This window comes from Amphiura filiformis, chromosome 2, assembly GCF_039555335.1.
Source record: "Amphiura filiformis chromosome 2, Afil_fr2py, whole genome shotgun sequence".
Classification (NCBI taxonomy): domain Eukaryota; kingdom Metazoa; phylum Echinodermata; class Ophiuroidea; order Amphilepidida; family Amphiuridae; genus Amphiura; species Amphiura filiformis.
Genome location: NC_092629.1, coordinates 34,259,100 through 34,275,925, shown reverse-complemented (window position 1 = coordinate 34,275,925; position 16,826 = coordinate 34,259,100). Strand labels below are relative to the sequence as shown.

At 37.4% G+C, this 16,826-nt stretch overlaps 1 protein-coding gene across 1 annotated transcript in view; it reads right to left on the bottom strand.

Annotated features, from left to right (window-relative positions):
* LOC140146110 (uncharacterized) overlaps positions 1–16,826 on the bottom strand; it is a 77,427-nt gene that overhangs the window by 28,872 nt on the left and 31,729 nt on the right. Inside the window, exon 2 of the mRNA XM_072167862.1 lies at positions 2,809–3,110. Coding sequence (XP_072023963.1) covers positions 2,809–3,027 — 219 coding nt within the window. The 5' untranslated portion in view covers positions 3,028–3,110. The remainder of the gene's footprint in view (positions 1–2,808; positions 3,111–16,826) is intronic.

Below are 16,826 nucleotides of genomic sequence, written 5' to 3'. Positions count from 1 at the left end.
GTAATTAAATGTGTCGACCACCCCACAAGTGGCCCTTGAACTGATACAGTTGAGAGCCCCAGCTCCAGATGATGTCATGTACGTTGGAACTGTAATAACTATTCTTATTCAATGGGTGCGTCTTGTAAAGAATTCCCGTAATTTGATTGGTTTTCTGGTGTATAATATCTCACAATAGTTGATAGTGATATTAGTCAGAGCGGCGTCGCCACGCTAACGGCGGCACGCTTGTTGCTCCTCAATGATCGCACAATAATGCGTTCGCGTAATAAATACACGTGCGAGAACTAAGAACGCGATTCGGCGGCTTAGATGTTGGTGATGGTTTCGTTCATTTAAAACAACGGGGATGTCCAACCAAAAGTAACTTTATTTTTTTCTGAAAGAGGGCAGTTTTTTCTCGCAAAATTACATTAAAACTGAATAAGAGTGAGAATAAGTGTTAGGATTTTGTCGTTTGCCTATCCGATATCGTGTCATAATGGATGGGCTGGCCAATATTTTAACGTAGTGGATACGCGCGCCGGCATCCACTACTCAAAATATTGGCCAGCCCATCCATTATGACACAATATTGATAGGCAAAAGATAAAATCTTATCATTTATTCTCTAAATCAGATCAACCTGATTTGTCTTTCATATGATTAAGAATCGCCAACCCTTCACCAATTTCCAATCTAAGGGAGATACATGTGGATGTGGATAGGCCATATATACCAGATCACAAGAACCTACAATGTTATGTAATTGTATAGAATGCTTTCATCTGATAAGCGCAAATATTTAAAAACATTAATAAAATTGCATTGCTTCAAGTTCAGTTGGGACATAGGAAATTCAATGTTATTTTGAAATTTCAAGGTAGTTATATTTTATTTTGTTGTAGTGGTAGTTGGTTTATAATTCTGCAGTGGCTGTGGTTTAGCTTGTGCACTGAATTTCATTGGTTTCTGCATGCCGTCTATCACCTGGTAGACGGCATCAGCCACGTCGTCGCGGGACACGCTTGACGCTTGTCAAGAAGCAGTATGTATGCAGCGCATTCTAAAGCGTAATACGCAAACAAGATCGCCGTATGCACAACTAAAACAGTAAACAAGTTTCTTTGATTTCAGAAAAATGGAGTTTTTAAGACGGTAACGTACATGTTTTTGCTTTAAAATAAAAATAGTGTCTAGTTATTGAAATAATATTTAAAACACTGAGAAGAATAAGAATCAACTATATTAATTTTTGTTTTTACTATCCTCTACCGTCTCATAGACAACAGACAGGTCCAATATTTTATCGGCGCCGGCACCCACTAATTCAAAATATTGGACCTGCCGGTCGTCTATCACATGTAAAGGAAAAACTAGTATTGTTTGTTGTCTAATTCAAATCACATTGGAATATAAAAAGGTATCAATGAGAATTTGTGACCTGTTCCAGCAAAATACGCCTTTAGTCGGGTTCGAACCCACAACCTCTCTCACCATGCTTGTGGTACCATATCTGTCTACTATTGCTTAGATCAAGCAGCTTTCTAGATGGGCATTCTATAGACGAATCCAATTTCACGCATTCCTACACCTCAATTGCAGCCATTACCTGGGTCCCCATCGGCTCCATTTCACCTCAAATGTGAAATGATGCGGCCTTGGAGGGTATTTTAAACTGCATTCAATCACCTGTGTTACACGTCAGACAAAAGAAAGATGACAGTTTACAACACAAAAGAATCTAATATCGATTTTTAAGCGGCTTTAATCCACCAAATTGGCAGTCACAACACCAGTTAGGTGCTGCGGGGACCCAAAAATGGCAGACCAAATCCTGACCATGACTTGGCTCGTTGGATTTGTCTATAGTAAAAATTTCATTTGAATGAACACAGCTGCCAACAGCTGTTACAGCTCTACATGATCCGACCGTGATCATATATATTTCAAAATACAACGTGAACACACAACCTTGAATCCTAAATGAAAATACTAAGTAATCACAAATGAATTGAATTCACTTACGCACACACAGGCATTCATCACACAGTGTACGCAGACAATCATCACGCTGCAGGCAGCTGTGTTCATTCAAATGAAATACTTACTATAGTTAAGGGATCTGGAATGAGCGTTTGACAGTATTTTTGTGGGACATGAGAGCACATCAGACATATCAAATTGCATTCTGAATCTGAAGAATGTCCTTCTGATATCAAATAATTTTGATTTTTTGAAATTGCAATTTAATACACATTTCATGGCAAATCATTAAAAATTGATATTTAACATTACTCGAAGCAAACTTTATAAATCTGATGATTTATACTCAAAGTGTATGTAGGTGGGATGAAAAGCCGACGATCAATTGAAATTTTGACCTTGGGTGTTGAAGATATGGATTTTTTTCCCAAAACACACAAAAAAATAGGTCTTTTTTGGGTAAAAAATCCATATCTTCAATATAAAAGGTCAAAATTTTCAATTGATCGTCGGCTTTTCCTCCCAGCTACATACACTTTAAGAATATATCATTAGATTTATAAAATTTATTTCGAGGACTGTTATATATCAAAAATTTGAAAAATATCAAATTTTAATAATTTGTCATAAAATTTGTATTATATCGTGAATTTCAAAAAATGAAAATTATTTGATATCAGAAAGACATTCTTCGTATTCAGAATGCAATTCGATATGTCGGATTTGCTCTCATGTCCCACAAAAAAATACTGTCAAACGCTCATTCCAGTTCCCTAAAGCATCATTTCAAGCTCTATTTTGCACAGGTCAAAAATTTTAAATAACATGGATGGTTCTGCTTACTTGAAAACATTGGTCTAAGGTGGCTACACTGTGGTTGATCTCTTCTGATGAGAATGTCATCCGCGGCGACCTCAGCACAGGAACCATCAGGATGGTCGGCTCCCCAGGTGACGTCACCCCTGGAGAAGGAGGGGGTGTGTCCAGGTCTAATGCAGCCTGCCCATGGAGGAGTTTGAGTGGTGGCAACCGCCCCCCAGGGACGGGGGGTTCCATCATCATGCTACTTGGGGACTGGCCGGGACGGAGCTATAGGTGTTGGGGGTGGACGTTGTGAAGCTACATTGGAATGCTGTGTGGTTTGCCTGCAGGTGGAAAACAAGACAATGATACATGTTAATAATGAAAGCAAAATATGCTCAGTAGAATTATATAACAAAAGATGTCAATCAAACTCAGAAACTTTTTTAACAATTTGTCATGATGATTGAAATTTCTGAATGCTGTGGGTAAACAGCATGCCATGTGTTAAGTTTTGCACCTTCAAACAATACCTTTAGCAATAGACAGGAAACTTTCTTTCTTGAAGGCACCATGTCAACAATGCCCAGAAAAGTTGGTTTTTGCCAAGTACCAACATTGTCACCATTTTCTGTGATTTGTTTACTCCAATAAAGGCAGCAACCTGATGAATCAACCTCACTATCACCGGTCCCATGTGCTATACTAACCAATCAGAAGCTGGCATATATACATATCCTATAAATATGACTTTTACTTAAATTCACTACTGAATTCAGATGACAGAGATGCAAATATGTAACAGATCCATTTCCTGACAATCAGGGGCTTTCATGCACCACTGAACATTTACGAGGGCTCGTCCGTGGAATAGACTACAGGGGTTTAAGTGGTATCATTTTCCAAAAAAAAGTAAAAAGGTTTTTTTAAAGAAAATTCTTTTTACATTTCAAATTTTTTTTTTTATGGCCGTTATTCTGGAAATTTTCAGAAGATTCACATCCCTGAGTGCCAAGTACAGTGTAAACAGGTTCGGTACACTCGCTATTAATTTACGACTTCCCAAGTCGCTATCGACTAGTGCTTAGGAACATCATCTAGTCTAATTCTATTCAACTTAGTCCCTATCGAATAGCGTCTCTTGCTAGTATAAACTGTCGGTCGAATTAAATGTGTTTTTGATGCGTGTCTGCTGAAAAAACATTAAAGTCAACTTCAAATTTCCCTGAAGAATGAATGTTGCGGTGTTTAAATTATCAGAAATAAATTGGATCTTGCAAACTTGAGAGCCTCTTAAAAAATTCATGTTTTATGAAAACACTCCATACAATATTTATTCTTCTTCAGATTCTGTCTGCTAGACTGCAAACTGTTGCCACAATTGTCTCAAGTAAATGGCGAGGTGGGCATCACATTAATGTCTTTGAAAGTAGCCCAATGTCTGTGTTCATGTAGCCCTAAGGGTAAATAAGTAAGGTATACATCACATCAGTGCCTTTGGAAGTAGCCCAATGTCTGTGTTCATGTAGCCCAAAGGGTAAATAGTAAGGTATACATCACATCAGTGCCTTTGGAAGTAGCCCAATGTCTGTGTGCATGTAGCCCAAAGGGTAAATAGTAAGGTGTGTACATCACATCAGTGCATTTGGAAGTAGCCCAATGTATGTGTGCATGTAGCCCAAAGGGTAAATAGTAAGGTGTGTACATCACATCAGTGCCTTTGGAAGTAGCCCAATGTCTGTGTGCATGTAGCCCAAAGGGTAAATAGTAAGGTACACATCACATCAGTGCCTTTGGAAGTAGCCCAATGTATGTGTTCATGTAGCCCAAAGGGTTTTGCGATCACCGCGGGCCTATAATCTTAACCATGTCCCGAATAAAGCAGTCAATATTTGTTTTATATACCGAATTAATATAGACTTTTGTCATCTGATTGGTTAAAAGGCCTATTTATTGTTCATAGGCCATGGTAAAATTTCCAAAGAAAGTTTTTCGTTATAAACCGATCGCGTCACAGCAACTGGCAGGCATCAGCGTTGGCGCCAAGGCGTGCGTAATGCTTGAACACGCCATTGCGCGAGCCGATTATGTGAAAATGACTATTCCCGGGGAATAGTCTTTTTAAAAGACTATTGCCCGGGGAATAGTTCAGTTTTTACGAAATTCTTAAAAAGGAGGGCATAGCTAATTCAATGACTGCACTTTTAACCAATCAATCAGATGACAGGAATCTATATATGAGGTATATAATAAGGTATACATCACATCAGTGCCTTTGGAAGTAGCCCAATGTCTGCGTGCATGTAGCCCAAAGGGTAAATAGTAAGGTGTGTACATCACATCAATGCCTTTGGAAGTAGCCCATTGTCTGTGTTCATGTAGCCCAAAGGGTAAATAGTAAGGTGTGTACATCACATCAATGCCTTTGGAAGTAGCCCAATGTCTGTGTTCATGTAGCCCAAAGGGTAAATAGTAAGGTGTGTACATCACATCAATGCATTTGGAAGTAGCCCAATGTCTGTGTTCATGTAGCCCAAAGGGTAAATAGTAAGGTGTGTACATCACATCAATGCCTTTGGAAGTAGCCCAATGTCTGTGTTCATGTAGCCCAAAGGGTAAATAGTAAGGTGTGTACATCACATCAGTGCCTTTGGAAGTAGCCCAATGTCTGTGTTCATGTAGCCCAAAGGGTAAATAGTAAGGTGTGTACATCACATCAATGCATTTGGAAGTAGCCCAATGTCTGTGTTCATGTAGCCCAAAGGGTAAATAGTAAGGTGTGTACATCACATCAGTGCATTTGGAAGTAGCCCAATGTATGTGTGCATGTAGCCCAAAGGGTAAATAGTAAGGTGTGTACATCACATCAATGCCTTTGGAAGTAGCCCAATGTCTGTGTTCATGTAGCCCAAAGGGTAAATAGTAAGGTATACACAATGACGTAGAAAAACATAGATCGCTGAGCTCGAGCTGGTACGTTGCCGTTTCATTGACAATCACACACTGAATAAGCCATTATGAAATGAAGGGACCTAACAAAATCAGCATCAAATACAACTAAAATGGAAACTGAATTTACTCTAGCATGTATGGATTAATAAAATTAAATAAATTACTTGTTTTAGCATATTCAACTTTACTGTGTACCATTTTTTTATCAAAAAATTGCTGAATAATAAAGGCAAGCACGCTCCTAAATCTAGTTCATTCCCCGTTGCCATGCGGCGCTACAGGAACGGCGACTGAAGGCGAAATTTAAGTAAAAGTGGTAGAGTTGTTTAGCGTGGCAACACTGATGAAATACCAGATTCAGGCGTGTTTGCCTTTATAATTCAGCAATTTTTGATAAAGACAATGGTATACTGGGAAATTTAATGCGTTTTAATACATGATTTGTTCAACTTTGTGATCTATACAGCACCCAAACCGGGACCCAAACCTGCTTCACAGATTCGGCGAGCAGGGCTCTCTATCCTTTCTACCTCATTGGGTATACATCACATCAGTGCCTTTGGAAGTAGCCCAATGTATGTGTGCATGTAGCCTTAAGGGTAAATAGTAAGGTATACATCACATCAGTGCCTTTGGAAGTAGCCCAATGTCTGTGTGCATGTAGCCCAAAGGGTAAATAGTAAGGTATACATCACATCAGTGCCTTTGGAAGTAGCCCAATGTCTGTGTGCATGTAGCCCAAAGGGTAAATAGTAAGGTATACATCACATCAGTGCATTTGGAAGTAGCCCAATGTCTGCATACTTGTAGCCCAAAGGTTAATAGTTAGAAGGTGGACATCACATCAATGCCTTTGAAAGTAGCCTAATGTCTTTGGTTTTGGTATACCCCTACCAAAACCAAGCTTGAGTACCAACCCCCGCGGCTTTGTGATTCCAGCAGATTTTAACTCACAATACTGCTCCGGCACAGAGAACTGGCTCAGTATAGGAGAGAGTTTCAAAGTAGCACAATTGTGCGGAAAGTGCATGCTCTGGCAACACCTTATATTTTCTGTATCCAGATTTCTCCATAATTCAAATGATAAAAGTAGTCCTCTTATGTGATTCCTAATGCTGCTATATTTACACAGCCAACGAAGAGCTATGGATAAATAATGTTGAGTACATTAAATGCACGTGATTATTAGCGATGAAGATTATTGAGCACAGGTTTAGCCAATGCTAATTCATGTCCACACAGCTCTAATGTGGCCATTCCATTTTCATTTAAGTCTGCCATACCTCTGTGGAAGATTTAAAACAAGTCTTCCACAGAGGGAGGGAGTTTTTCAACTTGTATTGGCTACCTGGGTCAATTAATTTGAAAACCATACTCCCCCTGTATATGGCTAACTATATCTTCCACAACTGGAGTGAGTATTTGAAATAAAAGTTGCCCAACTGTCTATTCTATTTGAAACACATACTCCCTCTGAAAGACTAGCTAAATGTTCCACAGGGGGAGTGTGGATTTCAAATGGAATAGCCCAATGTTTTTGTTTTTTTGTTTGTTTTAAATCGGTTGAATTTTAATTGAGAGCATGCATGAATTCTACTCATTTACACATGTAGCAGTTATTGAAATAACCGGAAATATTATAAACCACATCCTTGTGAAAAAGTATGGATACAGAGAATCAAAGATCAGATGATGTGGACTTGTAATATTACATACCTGCAACAAAAACAAGTTATGAGGAACTGAAAATAAGGCCAAGGTGACAAATTGGGAGGGTCATTCAGACAGTCAAGTTTTAACATCCCTGAAAAATAATACTACAATGGCCTCATCCCAATGGCATAGTTCAATTACCTCAATTAAACACTGGTAGTGCAAAATTTGACCTCAAGTTGCAGAGTATGAGTTTTTGTACCCAAATTTTCAAAGGTCATTCAATGAATGTACAAATGTATTGGCTATTGGGGTTTAAAGAACTGTGCCCTGATAGATGAGCATGCTGTGGATCCTAGTGATTTGCAATAACACTATGGACCACAAGAGCCTCATCCCAATGCCATAGTCCAATAACCTCAATTACATAATCATAGTGCAAAATTTGACCTCAAGTTGCAGAGTATGAGTTTTTGTACCCAAATCTTCAAAGATCATTCAATGAATGTACAAATGTATTGGGGTTCAAGAACTGTTCCCCTGATAGATGAGCATGTTGTGGATCCTAGTGACTGTGTATACCATTGGATAGGACCCAACACAACCCAACTTCTGTGAGTTTGTCACCGACTTTGTCTCGATTGCAGCTGGTTTGTGCTCCTTCATCACTGTACAAACAAGCTTTTTGCATCGTTTCTGATTGGCCCAAAATTTTGCTTGGGCTTACGTGGCTGTCCATCAACCACTGGGCTTCAGCGACCATTTAATAGAAAAATAACTTGTGTAAAATAATATACCCCAACTCCCAAGAAAATCAGGATTTTTTTTCTTCAGATTTTTTTCTTCTAATTTTTGTTTTTCATAGCAGGACTCTTTGTTTAATTGCCTTTTCTGAGCCGTGTCTTTAGATGAATAGAGTGGCAATCATGTTTAGTCAGATATTGCCTTATGGCAACTTTACAGATGTATATTTCTTCATCACATTGTTTCAACAGAAATATAGAGTCCATTTCCTGATAAAAAGAAATTACTGTACAAAACATTCACCACCTGAGATTGTTGTTGATGCATATAAGCAGCTGAACCTATATACTAAGCCCCATCCTGATAAATTACGTTGGTATTTTTAGAAATAATTTGGATAAAACAATCGGCTAAAACACAAATGATGTGTAAGGCTAACCACAGGAGATATCAACCAGGGTTCAAAATAAGCAGGAGCCAGGGGCAATATTACCCCTACTGAATGGGTAAATGCCGCCTGGTTCGCATGGAAATCTTCATGACCAGGGGCAACTCTTTATTGCCCCAAGTAACTAAGACACAATCAGTAGCGTAGCATGAGTCATCTTATTGGGGGCCACAGCCCATGATTGGGGGCATCGGGCCTGATGGGAGGGGGCACAAGCCGTTTTACAGCAATTTTCCTCCGACGCTACGCCACTGGGCACAATCATCTTCAAAACAGAATAATTTATTAATTGTTGCTTTGCATTTGCCTCAGGTTGATGTAAAATTACTCCTGGTTCAAGACAAAGACACATAAACCAAGAGAAATTTTCAGAAGAATGCCCCTGCTTCAGAAGATCTTATTTCGAGCCCTGATATCAACCCATCCTACTACACAGCCGAATAGCACAAATCCAGTGTAGTCAGGACTTTTTCAGAGAGAGGGGGTCAGGCAACTTTCAAAGGGGAGGGGGGTATTTGACAAAAATGATCAAAATGGGCTAAAAAGTACAAAAAAAAGACTAAAAATCTTAAATATCACGGTGGCCAGCATCTCAATGGGGGGGGGCAAGACTTCTAAGGGCAGTGCTTCCCCCGGCTACACAACAACACAGAATGCACACAATTTTGTATTTTTGTAACATAAAAAACAAAACAAAATACCATATTTGACCTAATTAGTGAACTAATTTTTTTTTAATATTAAACATTGCCCAAACAGAATTAGAACACTAATTTTACAATTTTTTAGTCAAAATTGCATAAATTCTGAATGAACTCCAAAAACTGATGACATCAATTTGTATTACTAGTATAATATTAGTTCTTGATGAGTCGTGTTATATGTAATTAGTTTTTTAATTATAAATTACCATAATAGTATTAGTAAGTATCTCTAGCCCTTTGTTTACCGTGGTTACGGTTGTTATAACAACCACAATACAAGAATGAAAAGATGATACTAATATACTTGTGTCAAAACTTATTGGGCCCAGAAAAATATGTATTGCCCTTTAAGCTCCAAAGTATGGGCAAGGTCGGTTCGTCAGTCTGTTTACCTCTCCTTTTTTAAATTATACAAAAAACACAAGTTCACATAATATGATGGTAAACAATGATTTATAAGGTTTATCAAGCTATGCTTTTGAATATATATCAGAGTTCTGCATTACAAATTACAAGCAGCAAAACAATTCACAAATTGTATATCAAATATATGAAAAAAAAAATGTAAAAAACAGGCCACCCTATTTTTTGGTCGGCTTTTTTTAAGGCTTTATGTCAACCATTTTAACACTTGTTATTAGCACTGGCACTACAAAAAAATCCAGGAGATGGGTGAGGGAAGGGAGGGGAAGGGCAGGGGAGTGGAGTTGGAGGGAGGGGTCTTGGAGGGGAGAAACAAAGAAGTACAGGTGTTTTCATATCAGCAAGTAGCACACAATATACCATTGAAAACAGCCTTTTCTCTTTGTTATCACTCGACCTTCTTTTCACTCACATGCATCATACATTGATCCATACCATAAATAATTGATACATGGTGTACCATTCTTAACTAGGTTTACCTTTAAACATATTCCTCCAGAGAAGATACCTTACCCTTCCCAGAATCCTTTGCAACATGATACATCACCTCATTTCATCACATTACACTTTCATTACATGTGCAGGTTACCTTTGTATTCATTTTGAGAATAGACTGGCTAAAACATGGGTCGATACTCAAGAAATAAACATATTTTGCAAGATCTGGATGTGCTCTGTTCAATGCAGCTGTACATTTCGTATTTAATTTTGTGCAGAAAATTATGGGAGAAATGCATTATGGGAAGGGTAAGGTATCTTCTCTGATATATTCCTCCATGTAATTCTCATCACTGACCCAAATTAAATGAACCTCTGTGATTTGTATAATGGAAATAAGCTGGATACATGAGACATTAATCAGGTGTACTCAAGATATTCATACTGTATTACATGTATGCCGATACGTATTATGCATGACTTAAGGACTTGGATAGCAACGTTTGCACAGTATTTTTGTGGGCCCTCTTTTTTGCACCAATTTTGCGCAAAATTTGACGATTTTGCCCCCCCCCTGAAATTCATATTGCCCCCCCCCAACAAAAATCCTGATGCCGCCACTGGCTGCATGTTCTTGCTTGGACTTGCTATTAAAGGATAGGTTTACTTTATGGATAATATGAGTAAACAGTTTATGTAAATGATACCATGATTTGTCAATTACATTTGAAGAATAAGAGAGCAAACATTGTAAATGGCATTGCACAATAACATCTCTTATGTTCAAGGATAGATGATATAGTGAAACAGTTCCAAGGTTTATCTAAGAAGTTGATGCCACACAAATGACAAAGATTGTATTGGTGTAGCCAGGGGGACAGCTTCTCCCACTGTGAGAAGTCTTCCACCCACTCCCACCATGAGATGCTCTGTCCTGCTCTGTCATGTATAATGTGGATTGATTCCAATTTCTTTATCCCATTTTATCTTGCATTGCGAGTAATGCATGGCAATCCAATTCCACACAATTATGTGTCATTCTGTGATGTCACACCAATGATTCTGAACAGAGTGAGAGATATGACATTTACCAATGTTAGATATTAGCCATTTGTGTCTATTTTTAAAGCAAAACAAATTGCACAATCATTGATGGAAGAATAAACTGCTGCAATGGGCCATTCCATTTAAAATCCACACTCCCCCTCTGGAAGATTTAGCTAGTCTTCCACAGAGGGAGTATGAGTTTTGAATAGAATAGACAACTGGGTAACTTCCATTTGAAATACTCACTCAAGTTGTGGAAGATATAGGTAAAGCCATAAGAGGGGAATATGGGTTTCAAAATGATTCACCCTAACAAATTACATAAAAAGAACATATTATTCCCCATGTGGAAGATATTTCTAAAATCTCCCACAGGGGGAGTGTGGATTTCAACTGGAATAGCCATTGCTTACAACATTAACTGTGATATTTGTGGCTAATAAACAATTGACATTTTCCATAGATTTGCTTGGAGCCATATTAAATGTAGCGGAATTTCTGTGGTTTTATTTTTAACTGATATTGCAAATGGCCATGGAAAAGTAAATATCTAGATGTGCTAAAATACATGTATATTCCCATTATATTATACCAGGGTTATTATTTACACTATTTTCTTTTATAAACCAATGATTTTGTTCATCATAATATAAACAAACCAAAAAAAAATTTTTTTAGAGGGGTGATACCCCTGTGGCCTATTCTCTGATCACTTTAAATCTCTGAAGATTGTGCCCCAAGCCAGTGCCCTAATTCTTGAATTGGATAGTAGTAAAATTAGCAGGCACTTGACTTGGGCTAGCTACAACCCTGCATTATATACCATGGTGGCAAGTTTTCTGTACTTTAAATTCTGACACAGGATTTATGTGATTATTTCCAAGAAATTAGGCCATGAGAGCGTATGAAACAATAGCGGGTGGTTATTACATCTATTAATTTTTAATACTCCAGATTTTTTAAGTTATTTATTTTAAATACTAGATTTTTACCCTGTGATTTTGTATTCCATGTTTTCCTTGATAGTAATGACATATAGTGCACACCATTGATAGCAATTAGCATGGTAAAGCTATCTACTGCTGATAGCATGGTAAGCTATCTACTGCTGATAGCATGGTAAGCTATCTACTGCTGAAAACATGGTAAGCTATCTACTGCTGATAGCATGGTAAGCTGGAATAGCCCATTGTCAACCGGAGTCCCATCAAATTCAGTACCAAATGTGAGGACATGTACAGTCGCTATTCATTTGCTATTTATGTCACCAGATCGAATGGCACTTTGGGGCATTATTCTATCAAATTTAAATTGACTTGGGTCACTATATTGGATTGCGTCTTTGGCTGTAGTGCTTTCAGTTAGTTCAGTCAGTGACATAGGTATATGTGGGAAGAAGACCTGACTTCATTGGAGTGCAGTTTACAATGACACACTCTATGCATTTTTTTAATAAACTCCCTACTCATTTATTTTTTTTATGAGATATTCATTTTGATTTGGTATATTATCACTTTGAACTGACAATCTTATAGTTTGATTTATTTTAAACTATTTCAACTATTGACAAGATCTCAAACTCATTATTTGACAAGATTACCCATGCTATCAGCAAAAGATAGCTTACCATGCTCTCAGCAGTAGATAGCTTACCATGCTATCAGCAGTAGATAGCTTTCCGTGCTATCAGCAGTAGATAGCTTATCATGCTATCAGCAGTAGAGATAGTAATATGTTCTTGGACAACATTTCTGAGGGATAGTGGCTTGGGGTCTTGATGACTTTGCTTTAAAAACATCAGTTAGGTTTGCCTTCTCACATATGAGTCATTCTAGCCACATCAACAAAATGGGTTGGTTGGTCAGTGGCCATCCTCTCAATTTTGCTGAAAATAATTTCTAGCATACCTCTATGAGCATAATGAACACATGGAAAAAATGAATGCTCAACTCCAAGCAGTTTTGGAGATATGGCTTGTCAAAATTTGGCACTGACCCCGATTGGCTCAGTAGGTAGATTACCATGCTATCAGCAGTAGATAGCTTACCATGCTATCAGCAGTAGATAGCTTACCATGCTATCAGCAGTAGATAGCTAATCATAGCTTACCACATGTGCTATCAGCAGTAGATAGCTTACCACATGTGCTATCAGCAGTAGATAGCTTACCACATGTGCTATCAGCAGTAGATAGCTTACCATGCTATCAGCAGTACTAGCTAGCTTACCATGTGCTATCAGCAGTAGGTAGATTACCATGCTATCAGCAGTAGATAACTTATATTATATACAAATATTGAATGGCTGAGCGTGCAATGGTGAAAAATATAGCACAATGTTAAATTTTGACTTATTCTTAATTTGACACTGACAGAGAGACATATATCATTGCACAAACATAGGCAGGCAGGCTATATTTGTTTTATATAATGATATTAAACAAATTCTTTCCCAGCCGTTAAATGATACCTGCCAGCTTTACCATTTGAAATGATAAAAGCTGTTAATAATGTCTCATATGCCTTGACGTAAAAAACCCAAAAACTATAATTCGATGGCTCAAATCAATGCCATCCTTATATAATACAAAATATTCAACGGCTCAAATCAGTCAATGTTTGTGTTATATAAATACCAAATCGCTAACATACTCAAAGTAGGAGACCAATAAAAAATATAAATTGAATTCAAGTGTAAGAGGACATATATTCTATCACTTGCAGTGCCATTACTTGCATGACAGTTTGTTCTACCAGTGACAGAAAGATGTGAACAAATTGAGTAATACATAAAAAAAAACTCATAAAAAGCATTTTAAACAAATACGTGTGATAAAACCTTAATGACGACGTCCAAGAGAACTAGAAATACTGGATGAAAGCTTCTTAAACAATCAAATGTTGTGAGAAATAATATCATAACACAAGAATATTAATTGATTGTAAAGTAGATCTAACAATATGGTTTTTTTTCTAATTTAAGTTATCAAAGTTGGCCAAAATTCATGATAATATTTAAAAGCATACATGTTCTTCTTTCTTACCAAAATCTGACATTGTAAAGTTTCAAAGTTCTGAGCATTTTTCCTGTTAAATGGGTCATAATACTAGGGTGGCCACAATGCTAGCTATTGTGTGTACCCCTGCCTACATACACAAATGTATGGTGGAAATTGTAACAGATTCTGCAGCAGTTGGAAAACTTTTGGGCATTTTGAATTCCATATAATTTGTCTCCTAGTAACTTCTGTGCAAACCCAACTACCTAATTAGATAGAAAATTTTCTGCTCGTAATGAAGGTGAATATAGCATTTTTGTACGGTCACACATAAAAAAGTGTCATCAAATAAAACTATTTTCCCAAAGATGTACAAATATGCTATATTCAGTTTTACAATCTAGACCCTCAGAGCAAAATCCTGTGCAAAAATCAGACAATTTGGTTGTGTAGTTTAGGAAATACAGGCATTTGAAGGTCATAATTGGCACATAATAGCACCCTCAATGGTGAAAATCACACATATTTACCTTAAAAGTACTGGCAAAAGAGTTATTTTTGTGATTTCAGCCATTTTAAAAATGTTGTAAAGAAGCAAATATAGCAATTATGAGTTATGACCCTGGATTTTTAATATTTGCATAAATGAACATTAAATAAACAAAAACAATACATCTTATGCCTTCTTTGGCTTTATTCCCACAATTATCGCTTCATGAATATGCAAATTTATGACAAAATCAGGATTTTCCTACAAATGGGGTAAAAATGGCCAATTTTGTGAATCTTTAAAAGGCTGTATCTTCGCAACGGATTGTCCGATTGAGTTGATTCAAAAGGTGTTGTAAATCATTTTGCAGCAGGAACAATCCTGATAGAAAAAGTAATTCCAGGGGTGGGTTTGAAATTAATAATACCATGTCTCTGTTTGGATGTAATCGGCCAACTACCCTAAAAAGTATGACTAAATCACATTCCATAATCCTCCCCATGCAACCTGTATGATTAACTGCTAGTCCGAGATGCTGGTATCCCTCTCTCCCTGGCCTTTTTAATTTCATAATGGTTATAGTGGTCAGCAGCATTAGGGCACGTAAATAAACATTCATAACGCTTTAGCTCCTGTGAGGGTATAGTGTTCTACATAATGGGCCATTCCAGTTGAAATCCATACCCCTATGGAAGACATGACCTTAATTTTCCAAACAGGGAATGCGAATTTCAAGTGGAGTTACCTGAATGGGTGACTCCATGGGGCATGAAGGTAGTCATGCATGGGGTTACCTGAATGGGTGATTCCATTTGAAATCTACACACCCTGTGTGGGAGATTAAAGTCATGTCTTCCATAGGGCGTATGGATTTCAACTAGAAAAGCCTAATTAGAGCGTTCTCTACCTTCCCATTATTAATCCTTACGAAGTGACCGTCTATTATGTACGAAGATAATTGCTGTGGGAGGAAGCAAGGGGATTAGCATGCCTACACTTAGCAAATTAATTTCTACCATGGTATGCATAATTGTACACCTCGCAATACAATGTACGAAACCAAAATCAAATTTTAACAACATAATTATAATAATTATAATGGTCGTCACAAATCACCAAAATTAATTTCATGTGTACAGAGAGAAGAATTTGCCAATCACTGTTGTCAACAACAAGAAATCCTGAAAGGACTGAACATTTCCTGAAAACATTTTGTAAGCAGTTTCTTGCATTACAGTTAACATCCATTCCTCCCTCACCATAGTAATTACTGTGCTATCTTCAGTAGATAGCAGATATTTGCACTGTAATTATTTGGCTCTTAAAGGCCCATTCAGTGATTTGCTCATCCGGACGATCGTAAAAATCATCAAAATTCAGATTTTGGTACCTTTGTCATTGTCATAGATGTGCTAACATAGCTCTGCGACTGGTTCAGCCGAAAAGCCGTGTATTTAAGACAAAATAAGACATTTTACACGAATCTGTAATTTAGATACTGATAGTATCTAAATTAGCTACATGTATTTGAATGGGGCTTCAACTTTGTCAGTACTGCTGTTTTCTTTGTTTTTTTACCAAATTTGTCATTTCCAAAATACCAAATGACAATTTGAATGACTTTAATCCTTCACTTTTAAGCAATTTATAAACAATTTAATTTTTTTTTACACTTGCACTAGGGTGCATCAAACGCCCCTCATGTCAACCATATTTTTTGTACCTAGTGTCAAACTGTGCCACTTAACTAGAAAATCATCCCCTCCAAATTTAATTTCAATCGGAGGTCAGGAAGGGGGTCCACCGTGAGCTTAAAGTTCGGACAGAGGCAACCAATAAAAGTCCGGCCGGCAGCTGTTGTATTATATATACAGTTATACACACACATCAATAGCTGCCTTTAGTGACAGTTTTTAAAGTACTTCATATCTCAGCCAATACTCAATCAAATGCAAATCCATTTGAACTAAGCAAAAAGGCAGCTATTTTCAGACATATTTGAGGTCATAATAATAGCTGCCATGTGCATATTTCTCTATTTACAGCTGTTTCTGCATGGAAAATGGATCCATCATGCGCTACAAGCTTAAAGTTTGTGTATGATAGGTGCCTTTAACTAAATGACAAATCAATCAGGCAGCTATTTAGTTTTCATTACTTTAT